Raw genomic sequence first — 21527 nt, 5'->3', positions numbered from 1 at the left:
CTACAGTGGATTAAATATTAAAGGGGAAATGTGTGGGCTCAAACACACAGGGATAGAAGCCAGACAAAGCTGTTGCATGGCTGTCAATTTAGTCAAGAAACATAAAATGCCAGTAAGCTGGTGAAGTATACAATTAGTCGAGCTCTAAATACTCTTTCGGTGCGGATGAACATGTGGGAATAATTATGATTCATCTTCTTACAGATACCTCCCTCCCTCTCCCTCCCTCTCCCTTTCTCTCTCTGCTGTTTGATACGGTCCAAAGGGAGCAGCAGATTCTGTGAATCACACTTTGATATCATTACTGACCTATATAAAGCAGCTGTAGCTTGTCCACGCAGTTTTACACAGTCTGTTGTTTTGGTAGCTGGGGACTTGTGGCCCCTGAGGAGCATTTATCATTAGTAAGACATACAGTGGGACTACGTGCCCCGAGACACACTCAGCACAGTCAGGGAACATTTAAGCTGATATTTTCCTTCTGTTGTTAAGACATGGGAATGTACCAAGTGAAACATTTTTACATTTGCTCACGATGGACATAATATGTAACTGCAGATTCTGTCATATTAGATATGACAGAAAAAAGTTAGAATTAGTTGCACACTTGTTGTATCTGCAACAAGTGTTTTCTGGATTTAAATTCTCTAGATTGTTAAAATACTTAACTTTTCCTGTATTTGTTATTTACTGTATGTCTACTAGTTTTTAACTGATTGTGGCCAAAGCATATACTGAGCAGAACCCTCTGAAGCTCTAAACTCTAATGTTGGGGATAAATGCCTGTAATTACTACTATTTATTCAGTTTTTAACATTTGTATTTATCTAAATTCCATTTGTAACATTGTTACACATGTGCTAAACTAATTGTTAGTTCATGCCAGTTGTCAACCTATGGAGACTCTGTTGGAAATGAACGCTCACACCAAAAAATAGTCAGGTGCACTTTGATGCTCCATATACAACGGGAAAAATACAATCTTTTACTTTGGCATATTGTAAAGCCAGTTCTATAAATTAGATAAAACATTTAAGAGATACTGGTGGGTAGATTTAACTCTTCTGGACAGAGTGGATTAGCTGTTCTCCACTTTCTACTTCTTCAGTGAGACTAAACAAATATACCTAGTATTCGTCTTCTCACTGAACTCCCAGGACTAAAGTGGCTCATTTGAAATTAGAGATAGACTGGTTAATTCTATAATAATCATCACTGGCTAATGCGCTCAAAAGGCTGATTAAAAAAAAGAGATCTGCAGACACTGCAGGCTGCCTTGTTAGTGTGGCTGCTGTCAAGCAATGTTAATGTTCCAGGTATTTTTCTCCCTAAATGACAGCATATCAGATCTAAAACAGTTACTGGCTGGTTTTCAGTATAAGTTCTGTTCTGATGTATAATAATGAAGTTTATTATTGCTTCTGACATACATATCAGTCAAGTTCTGAAATCTAAAGCATATCAATGCATTTTACTATTTCATGAATTAATTAAAAATCAATCTAAAACATGTTACAGGCCATTAATCATGTTTATTAGATTACATTGTGCATGGAAGAATGGATGGTATCATTACATTGATATGGACCTATGGGTCTGAAATAAAGTATATCTATCTTTTGTTTTTTTATAAAATGCAAAAAAAACAACAACATGATATAAGCATTACATCGGCCATCGGCCAACCTGCTCTCTAATAATCAGCAACAACCGTTGAAAAGATGACACTGGTTGAAATACCATTCATCTTTAGGGGATCATTATAAAAATGTCTGTGAATCTGATGCTAAACTCCACGATAACTGTAATAGCCAGAATGTTTTCATTTGTGCATTGACATATCACATACAAGAGTTAGATTTTATATGATTGACTGTACACTGATGATGTACTACTTTCTCAGATAAAGAAAAAAAGCCAAAGATATTTTACTGTCAAATGTTTGATGATGCAGAGCCTTTCACACACCTGTATACAAATATACAATATAGATGTCAATAAAACCAGCGGCATCAAATTAAATGGAAAAGATAGCCAACTAGATTATAACATTAGTTTCAGCTACTAGTCCCAAAAGATTGCAGCTGTTACATGCCATTGCTTGCATAACACTGCTCTTTTTTTAAACACCCCTGTATCGTTTGTCCTGATTTCAAAGCCTGAAAGCTTTGTTAGAGTTCAGCCACATAATTTCAGTGCTCTAGAAAGCACACAGTGTAATACCAATAAAAGCAGCAGAAGCAATTTTAAGATAAAGTTTCAAAAGTGGTGAAAAAGTGGTGACTTTAGCCTTGGAGAAGTTGATTAAAAGGACAAGTGCAAAATACACCTCTGTTCTCTATCACAATTACTTTCGTTCTGTTCCTTTGTAGCAGTAAGCTCACTCCAGACTCAGTCAAACTCATACACTGTTGCTCATGTGCTTCTATTTCTGCCCTGCCGAGACTGCCAACCTTTTTTAAGTGTTTTCCTTTCTCTCACTGGTGAAAGAATGAAAAGCATTAGGAGGTGACAATGGAGACATTCTGTACGACAGTTTTTTGTTCGGAACAAGAAAACTGCCTTCTCTCTGTAAAAACATGCAGAACAATCTCTCCAACAGTGGGGAGTCTGATTCTGGGGTACCCTAATGAAATATCTGGTCCTCTTCATCACACCGTAGTTTAATAACCTGCAGGAGGAATATCAAAGAAGATTCCACTGCCTACGATGCTGCTGCAGATAAAAAATCCAAGTTTATAAGGTGACATGTATAAAACATTCAATATGTTGTTTAAAATATGTATCAGATATAATAAAAAACATATTAAAGCAACAATCAAATAATTCACAGCATACATTAAAGGTGACATATCACGCTTTTTTCATCAAAATATATTGGTCTAAGAGGTCCCCAAAACATGTCTTTAAAGTCATGCTCAAAAAAACACTTTGAAATCAGATTTTGGAATACCTGAAGAACCCTCTTCTTCAGTCCTGCTCAGAACGGTCGGTTTTCCCTCTGACCACGCCCCCTCAGGAAGTGGATGTGGCCTCGGCTGTCCAGCACGTAGATCTAATGTTTACATGTTGGCTGAATATACACGGCTGCTCACAGACCCGCGTTCCTTCAACCCTCTAAATCTGATCCAGAATCTGATCCTGATGGAGAGGCGCCCGCAGCAGGACCTTTCTGAATGATTGGTCACAGATTTAGTGTTTCTTGTTGTTTTATTTGTCAGTATGTCGACGTGTGTCTTGGTACACAGCTACTAACATGTAGCTATGTGGCTATGCTAACTAGCGCTAGCACTTATACATGATAAATAAAAATCATTCACTAGATCTTCAAATCTGCAGACGTGGGGAGTAAAACCGACCTCTGCCAGAAAGGCAGCAGGACCTTCCTGAACGATTGGTCACAGATTCTGTGTTTCTTGTCTTTTTATTTGTCAGTATGTCGACGTGTGTCTTGGTACACAGCTACAAACATGTAGCTATGTGGCTATGCTAACTAGCACTAGCACTTTTCCATGAAAAATAAAAATCATCCACTAGATCTTCAAATCTGCAGACGTGGGGAGTAAAACCAACCTCTGTGTTTATTAAGACAGCCTACAACTAGCATGCCTCCCTCCTAAGCTCCTTGTTAGCACACATGTGTGCAGGGAATGAAAAACGGAGGAAGGGTTCAGTGTTATTTTATACAGTCTATGGGCTGAACAAGCTCCGAGCTCTGACTCCGTGACAGACTGGATATTGTTGTGACGTAACAAAAACACGGAAGTCTGAAACGGCTCGTTTCACACACATTTACAGAAAGTGGAGAAATCAGAACAGGGGCAGAATGGATTTTTTTCATTCTCGGGGGGTTTGTAGACATGCCAGGGGAAACATATTTCAGGTAGAGAACCATTAAAAAGTCGATTTTGCATGATATGTCACCTTTAATACATTCCAGGCAAGATTATTCTATTTTGAACACCTCTTGTCTTTGAGTTAGAAGATCAAGATGTCTCATTCTCAAGTAAAACCATTGAAGATGATACAACAATTATTCTACAACGTTAAAGGAAACTGAATTGAACGGAACAAAGACAGACTAACTGACTCTTAAAAAGTTAAGTGCTTTAACACAAAACACATATTACACATTCAACAGCTGATTTTCATCTCAGAGCAAAAAGCTAGGATTACGTGGGAAGTGCCACACAAAGATGGATTCAAACACAAAGTAACAGAGAGCCACATCCTTCTTTCATTCAATGTCTCTTATGTGAGTGTTTGTGGCTTTGACTGTGACACTTATGTAAGTGGGTCTTGTCTCTTGGATTTCAAAGCATTACAAATGCAGCTGCAGGGGAAAAGACACGGGGCATTTTCTCCAATAATGAACTTTCAGTGGCAGGATGTGCTCTGAATGCGGCTGGTGGGAAGACACGTTTTACTGCATAATGTTATGTCCATTAGCACCAAAACAGAGTAAGAGCTGAGACCCCTCTCCACTCAAAGCAGGAAAACACTCCAGTGGAAAGGGCTGCACACAATGCATCGCTAATACCGGAGTTCATGCTGGTGTTTTGAGGTGAAGTACAGAAGCACACGCATTTTATCATTTTCACTTGTGTTATGAATTTTCTTGATTTTCAAGCATAACAACAATGGTAGGTTCTTCAAGACAACAGATCACTTAAATCTTTCTTGAGTAAACTGAATTATGAACTTCCATTTACACATTAATCTAACGCCACATTTGTCCAGCAAGTCTCTTTATCGCACATCGTGCCCCGTCATGTGGTTAAAAGCAGTGAATTTCTATACAAAGCAAATATTGCCTGATGCCACATACAGTGTTTTTTTATAACTCTTGTAAACTACCTTGAAAATATAAGTGCATTTCTTATTTCAAACACCACAACAGAGGATTCACTTATGGTTTACTTTCCTGCAAATACTTTTCGAGGCCCTGTTCAACCCACCCACCAATACTATGTCATACATTTTGAATAGGATAATTTAATTTGTGACCCAAAGTTTCACCAGTGGCATGATGACTCTGAACAGCTTGAGTGATAAGTGCATCACCAGAAGAAGTTATATGTTCTTTCAGGTCTTAGCGGTGAAAATCTTTGGCTGTAAACACTTTTCTTTGGAAAAAGAGCAGAGTAAAATCCATTTCTATTCCTAAGACCTCCTGCCATGTTTTGAATTAGTGTATCCAGCCAACAGGAACTACAGTAACAGGGGATTCCCATAGTAAGTAACCCATTGAACCAGACGTGTGGTGGGGCAGAGATACAAATCTGTTTAGGGATGCTGGTGCCAACTGGAGCCTGGGCAGGAAAACTACCGCTCCACTTCTAAAACCTGACGTTATTAACATGTACAGTTATAGGAATAGTCCTATTGTTCCAAGTACTACCTGTTCTTTGACGACTTAACTTTTCCCTCGAAATGTTTAGATCAAGACAACCATGATATCCCACAAACAAGAGTATTTGTGAGAAATCAGATTTGAATACATCAAACGAAGGAAATAGTAAAATAAATATTAGTAAGCAGCTGCTGCATGAAATCTTCTACCTGACCTTGCCTTGTGTAGTCTTACTGCACCACACACACTAACACACAGTGACACACACACAGTGACACACACACAGTGACACACACACAGTGACACACACACAGTGACACACACACAGTGACGTCCTGTTTTGATGTCGCTCTTCAGTGGAAAACAGCGAAGTAGACTAAACGTACCAGGAGTGTTTGTCTTACTATCTTGGAGAGAGACGGAAAAAATCAGCTGAGGAACAAAGAGCTTGAAAGCCAGAGTCCCCCGGTTTGTGTGTACACACACAAATGCACACAAACTCACACATACACGAACACAAACACTATTTGCAGTAATGAATAAGACATTTGGATTCAAATGAATAACAGCTGGTGTTTTCATTGAGTGGTTTGTTTGTATTTTCATTACCTTAATCAGATGCTACAGATCAAAAGTAAATATGAGAAAGAAATCTGGCTGACAGCAGAGGTAATTGAGACAGATTGTTTGCAAAGTTCTGCTTGTATAAAAACATCTCAACTTTGCTGACTGATATGAAGAGACTTAACTTAGCCATCAGAAGCAGAAGTTTATCTCAGCTGATGGTACCAAATGACAACAGTGTGTAACACTGTTCGGCACAAAAACTGCTCAACTTGCACTTTTACAGACATGACAAAGTATCCAACAATGCTTTTTGATTCTAGTTTTCAATACAGTTGTGACTCTTTCATAAACATCCTTTCGATGTGCAGGTAAGGTGGAGAATGAAGGGCAAAGTTAAGTCTCAAGCTCTACAGTGCCACCACCTACAGTGAGATCACTAAGTTTACTGTATTAAAGCAGGGCTCCCTGAGGTTTTATGGACCTGTCAGTGTGTCTGTCAGTTCTGAAGGTAGGCAGATTGTTTATTTACTTACAGATATCTGAAGAGAGGCAGGAGATTTGTCTGACTTTTCTTACAAGCAATATCTAAACAACTTTATTGTAAATCTGACAGGACTTAAGCTTGCTTGGTGTTGAAAACATTATTTCCCAACTGTGATTTAAATGCTGCAAACATGAGCCGACATGTAAAAAAAATGTTTTTCTAGGCGGTTTGTGATTGGCTGATTCAGTAAAAACAACAGGTTATCTTGCATTTATAAAATTACTCAGTGTCCTTTTTAAAGAAGATGTTCCAGTCAACTTTTAAAGAGCTTTGCTTCAGTTGCAGATTCAGAAGATTATGCCTGATAACAATGTAAAAGCTAAGCAGGAAGATGATTCAGGCACAACAGAACTGATATATCATACAATACAGAAGATATGCCATTATCTTACTGAACATTACATAATTTCTACCTCCACCCCTCATTTGACATGCATACAAATCCTATATTTAATTGTTATATCATTTTATATTCATATATTTTGCATTGTAAAATAAGGATTTAAATCCAGAGGAAAGGCATTATGTAATGGGTTTATAATAAGTGCAATAAATACATCTCACATGATCAGTAAGGCCACTTATCGTCCCTGTTGAACATTATGTAACAATGTTTAATTCTTCTTCATAGTTAGATAATTACAAGCTGGTTACACTGCTGCAGTTCTCCAGAGTGTATGAGAGTCTGCTTATGTTCTTTCTCACTTACAAACTGAGAGAGAAAGTAACTGTGAAAGTGTAAATGAGGCCCATAAAACTCTAATCCATCTGGGGTCAGCGACTGTGAGCGAGATTATTACGGTGGTTTGTAACCCATTAGTGACAAAGAAGGCAAATGGATGTTACTTATGCGGCTTTTCTCGCAAAACTACGCATAATGATATCATTATAAAGCATTGCTACAGTTATAAAGTTTTGAATCCAAACAGATTGATTATAAGTGAGTGTTTTGAGAGTTCAAGCAAGGACAGGCTGACAGTTTAGATACAAATGAGGGACCAAAACAAGACTATGTCCTTATCCTGTGAGATTCAGAAAACAGCAAATATGAGAAGAAGAAGAAAGGTACTTTATTGATCCCCAGGGGGGGGAAATTCTATTTTTTCCACTCATGCTATTTTTGGACATGCTACACATACAGTTTTTTTGGTATATACAAACAAATGCACACACATGCAGTGAACATGCTTAGGGAGGGATGTCAGAGTGAGGATACTGCCGTCAACCAGCGCACCCCGAGCAGTTGGGGGTTCAGTGCCTTGCTCAAGGGCACCTCGGCAGTGCCCAGGCAAGTGAACCAGCACCTCTCCAGCCACCAGTCCACTTGCCAAACTTCGTCCATACTGGGACTCAAACCGGCGACCTTTCGGTTCCCAAGCCAAGTCCCTATGGACTGAGCTACCGCCGCCCCCAAATCAATATATTAATAAATCTGAAATCTCTGTACAAGGAAAAAAGGACAACTTAAATTCTTAATAAGCTGGTTTTACTTAATTTTGTGGTTTCCGTGAGACCTTTTCTAGTCACAAAGTGAAGATGTCTTCTAGTTGAGGAGCAAAAGCAAAATTGTGATTCATTGATTCCATCCGAAGCCTGATTCATACTTCTACGTTGAATCGACGGCTTAGCCTACGCCGGAGGTCCGTGTAGGTCCCGTACCTACGCAGAGGCCTATGCACGTAGCTGACATGCTACACGTAACTACACGTTAAAACAACATGGCCCACAAGCCCTGTGATTGGTCCAATGGGCGAGATGGTATTTCCTGCATTTACAACATTTCAAGAAGCACCGTCCTGTCAGCCATACTTTCCATCTCCTTAGAGCTCTCCATTCTATTCCAATAAAAGCAACATTTATTAGCTCCAATTTGACATAATACCCTTGGAGTCACCATAATCTACACATGCTAACGTAGTGGGACAGGAGACAGGCGATCGGACTAGCCTACAAGCGTTTCCCAGAGAGACAGAGACACTCCAACGCACAAGTGTGTAGTGTTCCCCACTGTGTTTGCCACTACCATGGAGGCTCAACGCAGAAGTATAAACCAGGCTTACAGAACGGATGTCAATTTTTTCCTTCAACCAAAAATAGCTCCCAAAGGTCTGTGTAAGCTGAAATGACAGTAAGACTTTCTTCCTACCTGTAGACTGGCTGCATCTCTCTGGTGATTCCTATCACTGCTCCTGGAGGAAAATGCTCAAATTCTTGGAAAAGGTCCCTGATGTTTGTTCTGTACTTCAGATCCAGGTCAAGCTGCAGGATACGTGTCAGACCTGGCAAAAGGAGCACAACACATTGATAAGGCTGCAACACATAAAAACATGACCTTTGATTAATGAAATCATTTAAATTCCAAATGTATGACTGCTGTTTCACCAAGAGTGAGACACCCATGTCCAATTGACGTAGGTGAATGATGAGTAATAGTTTATTTTTCACTGGCTGTAAAGAATGTAAATGTGCTCCACATTTGTAGAGTTATTCCAGAAGATATGCTTCTGAGTAAGTGGGGCATGTAAGTTGAGTTACACTGACCGGCAGCATATCATGCAGTGACTGCCCGCCTGATCGCATCTCATTCCAGGAAGCGGCGGCTACAATGGAATAAAGCAGAGACTAACAAGGGTCTCACTAACTACAGCGTCTTGAACTCTTACTTTCTGCAATGTACCAGCGACCTAAAAAGCAAATTGTCTGTAATTGATGGATACAAATGCATAAAAGGGTGAGCATGACTGTACAACGGTGTCAAAGAGAATGATAAGAGCTGTATCTTGTTTCTGGATGAAACAGTAACAGAGGTATCCAGGATATTCAGACCATCATCTAGTCATTGTTTCTGCTTCCTATGTTTTGCTGGTTTCCATGGTGATAAAAGGATGGGAAATACTCCTAAATGGTGTGCAACGGGGAAACAATGGGATTATTAGACTGATGAAAACATTTTTCAGGTTAGAACACACTATGAAAGAGGCCAGCCTCTTTTGAGGGCAGTGAAATTATGTTGCCAAAGGTGGGAACAGCTGCTGATTAAAAACATGAGGGTACTTTAATAAAATGAACTTCATAGATCACATGGTCATAGACCTTCAATGCTCAATTTAATGCAGGTCCAGATCCGTTTCACTTTTTTCAAAGGCTGGATTCAGCAGCTAGCGATAATTAAACTACAGCTGAAATTAGTGTCATAACCCACTTGTTTGGGTTATTGGTAAACATGCAGAGTAAATTAAATTTCACCTTGGTCTCCATGACTGCTCTTGACCTTTATTTTTTTCCTCTTATCATGCTCTTACAGCTCCTGTTTGAAGTTTTGAACTAGTTATAAAACAGACTGAAGCCTTTCATGATATGCACAAGCAAACAAGACCATCAGCAACAAGCGTGACAATTTTCCTACCAATCTTTGGTCTGGAACGGCTGCTGCAGGGTAGGTGTCAGACAACTCAACTGAACTCAACTTTAATTATATAGCCCTTGTTATTATTAAAAATAATAAGAATAATACATAACAACAACAATGCAGTCTGGGGCTAAAATTAAATTACTCCAAATTAAAGCCATATTAAAAAGCTAAATATTTAGTTTACTTTTAAAACACCCAGAGTTCGACCGTTTGGGTGCATAAAAACAGAAAGCTCTCTGGCCTCTGCTTGTGTGAGACACATGAGGAACATTTAAAAGGGAGGCATTCGAGGACCTCGGTGATCTAGCTGGAACATACAATGACAGGACAAATACTCTGTCAGAAAACACAACCTACACATGAGAGGACAAAATCAGCAATGAGATAAGATGTACTTATCTGTCCACAGGGGGTGCTAAATTAGCACAAGCAAAAAGTTACTTACAGGAGCTCTGATGTACCATCCTTGCAAACACCTGCAAACATACAATTTACAGAGTACATAGGTGTTGCTTTGGGACAGAATTTGACCAAAATCATTAAATATCTTGTCAAAATGTTAAAATGTAAGTCAAAAGTGTCAAATGTTTCAAAAATGTATTCTATCATACTCTACTGTAACATAAGTTGTTAGGCTCCCAGGTTTTATTAAAATTGAAAAAGCAACAAAGACTAAAAGAGAATATTTCGGGGAAAAAGAGACTCAACCCTGGCCTCTAAAAAGCCAACTGTAATGCAAGATTCAAAGTGTATGTGTTGTTATGAGGAGATTATAACTTTGTGCTGCAAATCTGTGAGGCACTTTGCTGTTGGAACAAGTGACAGAAAAAGAAGACTCAGCAATGTGGCATTGACCTGTTTTCTATGCTCTCCAAACAAGGAAGCTGCCGTCACAATGCCTTGATGTGCAGTGGAAACACAGAGCGGCTCGGCAGAGAAGTCACCCATATCTGGCTCTGTTTGTTTGCACTAACAGGGCTTAACCAGTGCGAGCGTAACAGGAAGGGGGCCTGAAGTTGTAGCAACACCGTTACAGTGGGTTTGATGTTAGATCAGTGACTCAACTCAAAGTTGTGTGAAGATGACTGGAGGGGCTTTGTGGTAGAGGCTTGTGAACAGTATTATGATTATGATTTTAATAACAATGTGACTTTCATGTTTTATAAAACAGTTATCTGCCATCTGGTATGACAGAGCAGAGATGGAGTTTGTTTAACGTGTCTCAAAGCCTGCATAGATCACAATTGTGATGTATCAAATTTTCAAACACGATTCAGTTCGAATGAAAAAAAAAGAAGTCTGCTGTCTGCTGCTAGTCTAGTTTTCATACAAATTGTTTCTTAAAGGGAAAAATAGCTCAAATATTTTTAGTGGACACGCTATAAATTATGCAGAAGCTTGCAGTGATCTCTGTGATGTTACTAAACCTTTGCTTGGAAATGGCAAATGTTCACTTTGGGATAAAAAGAAGCATAAAGAGCAATCGTCGCCTTGAAAACAATGCAAAATACATTCTGATGTTGTCATAAATAAGTCTGTGGTATTTCACACTACACTGCTTTTTTTGTTTATAGAGAGCTCAGTAAGATCCTGGGGAGATGAAAGAGATAGAGTGACAAAGAAAAGACAGAATGCATTTCTCTTATGATGCACCTTCTCTCACCACCTGACACAGGCAGTATCTTTCTGTAGAGCTGTCAGTCAGTGCTGACAACCTGTCTGAATAAAATCAAATCACTCATTCACATATGTGAAACAACTTTAATTTAGCTGTCAGTATCCCGTTATTGCTGCAGTGATATTGAACTTGTGACAGCTATATAATACAGTTGCTAGAGTCAGCTTTATTATACTATAAAGTCTAATCACATGACCCATCAGCTGTTGTCTGATGAAGGTACTGTATGTACCTCTGGGAGGGGCACCTCTTGAGGGTATCTGGTGCAGCCTGTGGTTAGCGTTAAATAACTTCTGAACCACACCGCCAAATCCTTTGTTAACATTCAGCAACTCACAGCCTGAGAAGTAAGACATGGAGTGAGCTTCGAGAGGCAACAACTAGGAGCCGATTATCAGTTGCACTTGCATGCAGAGATCTGTGTAAAAATATCAATTGAAGCAAAGTCATTGTTAGGTGGCTGCCAATGAGTTACAGCATTCTATTGTGACAAACTGAGCTCTGCCTCTTTAGCTCTCCAAAAAGGCTATTTTAATCCACACAGCCAATGCTTCCTGGAACACTTGTGAATTCAGAATACTTCAGATACCAAAATCAAGGACTTCAGAATCTGTAACTTGAGATAAAAGACTAATCAGAAGTTTTGGTCTCTTTTTAATTAATGAAATATTTGGAAAACAACTTCTGGTTACATATTTTTTCCATTGAGTATTTTCTTTAATCTGCCTTTCTTCTAGCAGCTTAAAGAAAAGACATATATTCTTAATGAATGAGAACCACAAATGATAAGAAATGCATAATGTTATGATCCGTCTTGTTACCGAGGCAGGAACAGCCATCATTACTGAAAAGTCCTTCTCTGAATGCACACTGCCGCAGTGATACCCCTTACCTTAACCAACCTATCTGACCGGTAGTGAGAAGGCATCTGTGTGTGAGGGCACCTACGGACATTCTCTGATTATCTGGAGTAAATGAGAAAACTGTTCTGTTTTATTCCCTTAATGTGTAAATATTTATGTTGTTGGAAGGAGAACGAGCCTCATATACTGGTGCTTTCTAAATTCCATTATTTCAGGTATAAATTAAGAGGTCTAGAGTTAATCTTGATCATGTGTGTGTGTGTGATGACATTTTACTGCAGGAGTAATGTCGTTAGGTTGGCTTACAGCTCGCCTGAGGCGCTGGTCACGACAGGGCGCCCTGTGTGACCAAACCTCAACTCAGCCACAGCATCAAAACAACACACACGCTGTTATCACATTATTTTCAGAAAGAAAGTGGGTCAACCTCATTAAGGACTAATGCCCGTCTTGATGTGAGCACTTACAGCCTATAAGGGTCATTGTTTTGTGCATTTAACAACAGTGGGTGGAAAACACCCTCTTTTTCCCAAAGAGATCACTTGAGATTAATTTTCACTCTCATTATGTTCCTTTGCATCCAAAGTCTGAACTTTTTCCAGCTGCAAGAAAAATAACTTTGGGCGGCTGTTTGTGGTGAACACAGTCTGAAATTCTAAACTGTGGAAAATGTGCCATGGACAAAAAAATGGAAGCAAAGATAACACAGAAACACATAGGGCTTTGTCCTTAAATCAAATATATTAAATAAACCTAAATAATACTAAACTGTAATATTTAGTATATAAATTATATTTAAACGTCCTTTTATTTCCTTTTAAATGTCAGATTTTGGTATTTTAACCAGCATGGAAAACTGAAGCTTCGCTGCGTTTGTGGTTAACACTACAAACACTTTGAGTCATCCCACTATCAATGCGAGGTGAGGTCACTAACATCTAGCTTCAGCACGACCCACTCATCCATCCCACTGATGTTCAAGGGAAAGAGTTCAAACCAGTGGGTTATCAGCTCCGGAGGGTGGGAGGTTAAAGAGGATGTCTATACAGTCCAACTTTAGTTTGTGAGTTAGAACTGCTAAAAATAAAAAAACATTTCAGCATAACAAGTATGATTCAGCTGATTCAGCTTTTCACTACACAAAACACTGATGGACATCCAAATAAAGACAGAGCCTCAAATCCATCAGCTTCTTAGTCATGGATTAACTGTGCGATTCTGTGATAAACAATAATGATGTTGCCTTCAGGTACCATTATTCACACATTAGCAATGCCACTTCTATCTAAGGTTGGAAAACAGAGGTTGCAGTCATAGGAAAGACTCAAGTCCCAGCATGCTGAACCTCATCAGGGGATTCAAAACATGGAACAGATCTCCACCAAGAAAAACAGTGTTTCTTAGGAACCTTGTCATTAATCACATCAGGTTTCCATTGTGCAACTTTTATTCTCGTTCTCCAAGGACAGGTGGTGTTAAAAAAAGGTCTACTGACTGCTTACATTATGAACTTGAAGGCTGAAGTGTTGTTCAGAAGTCAGTGTACAGTATATTGAATAAAAATTCAAATGTATTCGTCTCGGCTAAACTGAGCAAGGTCAGACTAGTTTCCACATGCTGACTGGAGAAGTTATAAATAATGTGATATCTTTTGAAAAGGCTGTGTATCTGCACTGAGCTCCAGATTTACCCGATTTACCCGAGTTACAGATGATAAGACATTTTAAGATTTAGATTAATAATTACATTTTTAAATTCAACAACTGAGCGCCCTTCTTATTTTTTTAAAGAATAAGAAAAACCATATAATAGTTTTATAGTTGAAAAATAAATGGAAATTCTGATCATAAAAAAGTGACAAAGATGAGGATTTATGTTCTTTGGAAATGCAAAATAACTCAAACATGACACAGCTATTTGAGCAAGAAAAAAATATAACTACACCACTGTTAGTTTCAAATGCTATAGATCCAGCTACATGGACTGTTAAAACACAGAGCATGCACTGCTTACTAATTCATAAGCAGAGCTCAAGTGGACAGGCCATCAGTCTGATATCTGCAGACAGCTGGCTAGCTTGCATTAGCTACCTGTCAGCAACTGACTGAATAAAGTAGATTACTCAACATTTTTTTGACTAACTGCTAGACATGTCATGGCTAGAAGAAAAATGTCCTTGGCAAAAACAAGCAGAGTCAAATGCAGTGCGTCTGTGAGTCTTGTCTTTTCAGTTATCCCTCGAGTAGATGTACGTGGTTGCTTTTTTCGCTCAGAGATAACCAGAATCTGATAACCAGTCTGAGTTTGTTTTCATCTTCTGAGTTTGCTTTAATTAACCCTTGGCACTCATCTATGAAAAAGTTTTTCACAAGTGTTGACATTGGTAACCTATTTCATCAGTCTTAGTGAAAGCATGTTAAGATGTTTTCATTATTTGTTGGATAGTGTACCAGGTATTTGATATTTTGACTGGGCTTGGGTTTCTTCACACTGTTAATTTGATGCCTATCAAATGTTCATCACAATATTGTTTATTGTATTGTTTTTAGAGCTAGATTTTTCCAAACCTATAAAATACCTGGCTCAATGTGGATGTTGCTGACAGTGAACCAAAGAGAGAGGGAAAAGGAAACTATTACTGAAGTCTTTCTTCACTGTTGGATACCAATAGCAGTATGGCTCTTAAAGGTGACATATCATGCCAAATTGACTTTATAATGATTCTCTACCTGAAATATGTTTCCCTGGCATGTCTACAAACCCCCCGAAAATGAAAAAAATCCATTCTGCCCCTGTTTTGATTTCTCCACCTTTCTGTAAATGTGTGCTGAAACGAGCCGTTTCGGTTTTCAGTGTTTTTCATACGTCATAACGCCATTCGGTCTGTAATGGAAGTCAGAGCTCGGAGCTTGTTCAGCCCATAGACTGTATAAAATACAACTCAACTCCTCCTCCATTTTTCATCACCTGCACACATGTGTGCTAACAAGGAGCTTAGGAGGGAGGCATGCTAGTTGTAGATCTAGTGGATGATTTTTATTTTTCAGGGAAAAGTGCTAGCGCTAGTTAGCATAGCCACATAGCTACATAGGTACATGTTCGTCGCTGTGTACCAAGACACACGTCGACATACTGACAAATAAAACAACAAGAAACACTGAATCTGTGACCAATCGTTCAGAAAAGTCCTGCTGCAGGCGCCTCTCCGTCAGGATCAGATTCTGGATCAAATTCAGAGGGTTGAAGTAACGCGGGTCTGTGAGCAGCCCCGTGTATATTCAGCCAACGAGTAAACATTAGATCAACGTGCTGTACAGCCGAGGGCACATCCACTTCCTGAGGGGGCGTGGTCAGAGAGCTCATTCTCATTTAAAGGCACAGACACAGAAAACAGCCTGTTCTGAGCAGGTACAGGTTACAGGTATGCCAAAATCTGATTTCAAAGTATTTTTTTGAGCAATAAACTTTAAAGACATGTTTTGGGGACCTCTTAGACCAATATATATTGATGAAAAAGAGCACAATATGTCACCTTTAAAACTGAAGCATTAGTCAGGGTATGGGTTATGGCTGTGATCTTTACATTCACTATTTGTTTTGAGTTAGAGAATACTTTGTACTCAAATGTCTTTAAAATCCTGACACTGAAAAAATCTTCATGATAAATGGGTTGCAGGTAGGAAGAAAGGAAGGACAATGGGGAAGAAGGGAAAATAGAAGAAGAAACAGACAAGCAAACAGAGGGAGGAAGGATGGAATGGATGGAATGGATGGATGGATGGATGGATGGATGGATGGATGGATGGATGGATGGATGGATGGATGGATGGATGGATGGATGGATGGATGGATGGATGGATGGATGGATGGATGGATGGATGGATGGATGGATGGATGGATGGATGGATGGATGGATGGATGGATGGATGGATGGATGGAAAAAGGGAGATATGGATGGATAAATGATTGGATGTTTGGATAATGAAATAGAGGTATAGAAGAAGGGTATGGAGGATGGGACAGTCGATGGGATAATGGATGGAAGGGTGAATGAATTGATTAGAGGATGGATGAAAGGAAGAAAAGAAGGCTGGATGGATGGATGAAATGATGAATAGAAGAAAGGGGGAGAGGAAAAGATGGATGGAGGATAGATGAGATGGTTGGATGATTGATGGATGGATGGATAGATGAATAGTTGGAGGATGGATGGATGGATAGATGAATAGTTAGAGGATGGATGGATGGATAGATGAATAGTTGGAGGATGGATGGATGGATGGATAGATGAATAGTTGGAGGATGGAGGATCGATAGATTGATAGATAGATCAAGGACGACTAGATGATGGATGGATGGATGGATGGATGGATGGATGGATGGATGGATGGATGGATGGATGGATGGATGGATGGATGGATGGATGGATGGATGGATGGATGGATGGATGGATGGATGGATGGATGGATGGATGGATGGAAAAAGGGAGATATGGATGGATAAATGATTGGATGTTTGGATAATGAAATAGAGGTATAGAAGAAGGGTATGGAGGATGGGACAGTCGATGGGATAATGGATGGAAGGGTGAATGAATTGATTAGAGGATGGATGAAAGGAAGAAAAGAAGGCTGGATGGATGGATAGATGAATAGTTAGAGGATGGATGGATGGATAGATGAATAGTTGGAGGATGGATGGATGGATGGATAGATGAATAGTTGGAGGATGGAGGATCGATAGATTGATAGATAGATCAAGGACGACTAGATGATGGATGGATGGATGGATGGATGGATGGATGGATGGATGGATGGATGGATGGATGGATGGATGGATGGATGGATGGAAAAAGGGAGATATGGATGGATAAATGATTGGATGTTTGGATAATGAAATAGAGGTATGGAAGAAGAAGGGTATGGAGGATGGGACAGTCGATGGGATAATGGATGGAAGGGTGAATGAATTGATTAGAGGATGGATGAAAGGAAGAAAAGAAGGCTGGATGGATGGATGAAATGATGAATAGAAGAAAGGGGGAGAGGAAAAGATGGATGGAGGATAGATGAGATGGTTGGATGATTGATGGATGGATGGATAGATGAATAGTTGGAGGATGGATGGATGGATAGATGAATAGTTAGAGGATGGATGGATGGATAGATGAATAGTTGGAGGATGGATGGATGGATGGATAGATGAATAGTTGGAGGATGGAGGATCGATAGATTGATAGATAGATCAAGGACGACTAGATGATGGATGGATGGATGGATGGATGGATGGATGGATGGATGGATGGATGGATGGATGGATGGATGGATGGATGGATGGATGGATGGATGGATGGATGGATGGATGGATGGATGGATGGATGGATGGTGGGATTGAATGATTGATGGATGGATGGACAGTCTATGATTAATTTCTACTTTCAGTTAAAGCAACCTGGTTTAGTTTATTTAGTATCAGATTCTAGAACGCACACGGTCTAATGAAATTAAAACACTGACCCTATTTTTAGTTTTCGATCAGACTGAAAAACCTTATTTGCTGGTTTAAGTTTTTTTTGTTTCTCATACCTTTGACTATTGTCTTTTCTGTTGACTACTTAACTGAAAGCACTGCAATCTCAAAGTCTCCCACTTTACAAGTAAGAGGAAGTTAAATTTCCAGCCCTCCCACTTGCAGCTGCCATTTCCATTTGTGAATAGCCTTTTCATTTTCAGTATGCCATTATTCATAAATGATTTTATGTGGCTGCTGTGAGGCTGGCTGAATGAAAGACTGTCATACAATAGTTAAAGCACAGCAGGATGATGTAAAGGAAGTCACCGTAGTGGAGGTTTGAGCAACGTGCTGCCCCACGCTCTCTGTTAAGCAACTACACAATGCTCTTTATAGATAAAAGCAGTCCTTAAATAGAAGCGTGTGACCGCTTGGACGGCGGGCACATGTGGTTGATCAATAAGTGTTGTGAGGACACTGAGTGAGACATGATCAGACAAACACCTCCGCCTCATAGAAAGGACTGCTAGGGAAAATAATGTCTCTAAAAAAAGGTCATACTGGGAACATTTTCAAAATTCAGCCAAAACAACCTCACACAACCTTATTTTTCAGTGCTGACAGCTGAGTGACAACAACCATGCATGTATATATTTTCTTACGTTCACCCAATCTTTAATTTTTCACCCTGTTCTGCTTGAGGACTTCATCTTTTTCTAACAGTTTCCTCCCTTCCTTTTGAATAGAAAACCAATCTGAATCCTAAATTTGAACCCACTGATTGCCAAGCCATTAAATGAGGACCAGGAGCATCTTTATTTGGTGAAAAGTTTATGAATAAAGACATACATCTTTCTGCTCTTGCAAATAAGAAAGCCTGGCTCTGTAATTGGGATTACCCGTGACTCTCTTGAGGTTACCTTGGAGAAGAGAACTAGGACTAAATTAAAAACTGTTATGATCTTCGAAGGCAATCCCCTGCACAGTGTTTTTAATGGACTGAGAAGCTTCTTCAGTGAGCGACTGGTGATGCCGCAGTGCTCCACAGAACGTTTTAGAAGGTCCTTTGTTCCTGCAGCAGTCAGATTTTTAATGAACACTTGTAGCCATGGATCTGACCCATTGCTGTTAATTAGACGTCAAATGGTTTGACTGTGTTACTTGTTTATTTGTCATGTTTTTGTGACTGTACTGTCTTATTGTTTGTTGATTCTGTGAACAGACCCTTGTGGCATCTGAATTTCCCCCACAGGGGATCAATAAAGTTCTCTGATCTAATCTAATCTAAAAGACTGATTCCAAAAACAGACATGTTTATGTCAAGACTCTAATGACTGAGAAAAACACTGACTTCAACCTCTGTACAATGTATGTCAACCCTCATTTGTTGTATCACAGCTAAATACACTCCAAAGCACGGAAATGTGATACGACAAAGTGCTAACACCATACCTGCTGTGCACCCTTTTAGTGTTAGAGCTGAAATGTGCTGGATCCCTGCAGTCTGTGACACAGAGACTTCAGATTTTATATGTGTGCCTCTGGTGACCACTGATTCTCAGAAAGCCTGTAAGCTTAGCTCATTTGAGGAGTTGACGCCCCATGCTGCACATCCACTGAAGTGAACCACAACAGTGCACAGCAGAGGGGATGGCTGCCATCGGTCAGCACCAACACGGGGGTCATTAATGTGGGCAGCAGTGACCCAACAGATCCTTCCCTCCTCTCTCTGCAGGGCCTCTGCAGCGGGCCACGTGTCTGTTAGATACCTGCCCATACTGCCTGCTCCAGCTGGGCTCCAGCTGGGCTCCAGCAGTGCCAGCACAGAGAAGAGAGCTTCTGAGTGAATTTAAAACATGGTCTGCCACAGAATCAAAGCAGAATACTGAACTTTGAGATATATGGCGTAACAGTAAGTCAAAATGCTGTGGCAGCTGGTAAACATGTCTTCTTTGGCAGAGAAAATGGTACATTGAAGTAAAATAAGAAGTTTTATTACTGAAGCACTTTTCTGTATTAAAAATCAAATCTGATATCTGCTATCTTTAATTTCCCCCCTAATGAAAGTGATCAATTGTAATTTTAACCAACAATTCCATAAACAGGGTTCCCACTCTTTTCCAGAGATCATTTTCCAGGACATTTCCAGGACATTTTCATTGATGATCAAGCTGGTATGACCGTCTAAATTTAGTTCCTAAATAGTCTAATATGTTCCTCTCAGTGGAAGTCTACATTGAAAGACATGTAGTCTACGGCTATCAATGAAATCATCTCTTACATATTTAAAAATGATGGCAAATTGATAATAGAATAGCCAGGGACCCCTTACAGGTAAGAAATTTGTCCATGGCCCCCTCATAATTGTAACACAAATTAAGCACAGTAGTGATCTGTCATGATCAAAAGCTGCTGCTCTGAGATGCTTTATAGTGAATCAGAAGAGCCGGCTCCCATCAAGAGAGAGAGAGACGGCTCCCAGTTTTTTCCTTTCCCTCCTTAGCTCTCTCATTTGTCAGCATGGCGGCCATGTGGCCAATCATATGTGAGGATATAGGATACAGGTGGTGGAGGGGAGGCTGTGTATCCTGGCTTCATCTGTTCCTTCAGAGAGAGTCTTCTTGTAGACCGGGCAAATACTCACTGAGAGGAGAAATCGGATGAGCCCATCCAAGCTGAGGCATCTGATTTTTCTCAATACCAACCTGAGGACATTAATAATGTTTGCTTGAGTTTGGTTCTGGTTCTGTTTGCTTGAGTTTGGTTCTGGTTCGGTTTACCTGAGTTGGTTCTGGTTCTGTTTGCTTGAGTTTGGTTCTGGTTCGGTTCTGGTTCTGTTCTGGTAAGGTTCTGGTTCGGTTCTGTTCTAGTTCGGTTCTGGTTCACGTCTGGTTCGGTTCTGGTACGGTTCTGGTTCGGTTCTGCTTCAGTTCTGGTTCGGTTTGGTTCCGATTCGGTTCCAGTTTGGTTCTAGTTCGGTTCTGGTTCAAGTCTGGTTCGGTTCTGGTATGGTTCTAGTACGGTTCTGGTTCGGTTCTGATTCGGTTCGGTTCCGGTTCAGTTCTGGTTCGGTTCTGGTTCGGGTCTGGTTCGGTTCGGTTCTGGTTCGGTTCTGGTAAGGTTCTGTTCGGTTCTGTTCAGTTCTGGTTCTGTTCGGGTATGTTTCTGGTTCGGTTCTGGTTCGGTTCTGGTTCGGTTCTGGTTCGGTTCTGTTCTGGGTCGGTTCTATTAGGGTTGGTATGGTTCTAGTACGGTTCTGGTTCGGTTCTGATTCGGTTCTGATTCGGTTCTGATTCGGTTCTGATTCGGTTCGGTTCCGGTTTGGTTCTGGTAAGGTTCTGTTCTGGTTTGGTTCTGGTTTGGTTCTGGTTTGGTTCTGGTTGAGTTTGATTCTGGTTTGGTTCTGGTTCGGGTCTGGTTCGGTTGAGTTTGATTCTGGTTCTGTTTGCATGAGTTTGGTTCTAGTTCTGTATGCTTAAGTTTAGATCTGGTTCTAAACCTAACCCTAATCCTAATCCTAACCCTAACCCTAACCCTAATCCCAACCTAACCCTAATCCTAACCCTAATCCTAACCCTAACCCTAACCCTAACCCTAAC

The 21527-nt window shown here is 40.0% G+C and overlaps 1 protein-coding gene across 1 annotated transcript in view; it reads right to left on the bottom strand.

Moving 5' to 3' along the window:
- xxylt1 (xyloside xylosyltransferase 1) overlaps window positions 1-21527 on the bottom strand; it is a 43867-nt gene that overhangs the window by 7640 nt on the left and 14700 nt on the right. The window contains exon 4 of the mRNA XM_034710095.1: window positions 8611-8743. Coding sequence (XP_034565986.1) covers window positions 8611-8743 — 133 coding nt within the window. The remainder of the gene's footprint in view (window positions 1-8610; window positions 8744-21527) is intronic.

This window comes from Notolabrus celidotus, chromosome 2, assembly GCF_009762535.1.
Source record: "Notolabrus celidotus isolate fNotCel1 chromosome 2, fNotCel1.pri, whole genome shotgun sequence".
NCBI lineage: Eukaryota > Metazoa > Chordata > Actinopteri > Labriformes > Labridae > Notolabrus > Notolabrus celidotus.
This window is presented reverse-complemented; position numbering and strand designations above follow the sequence as displayed.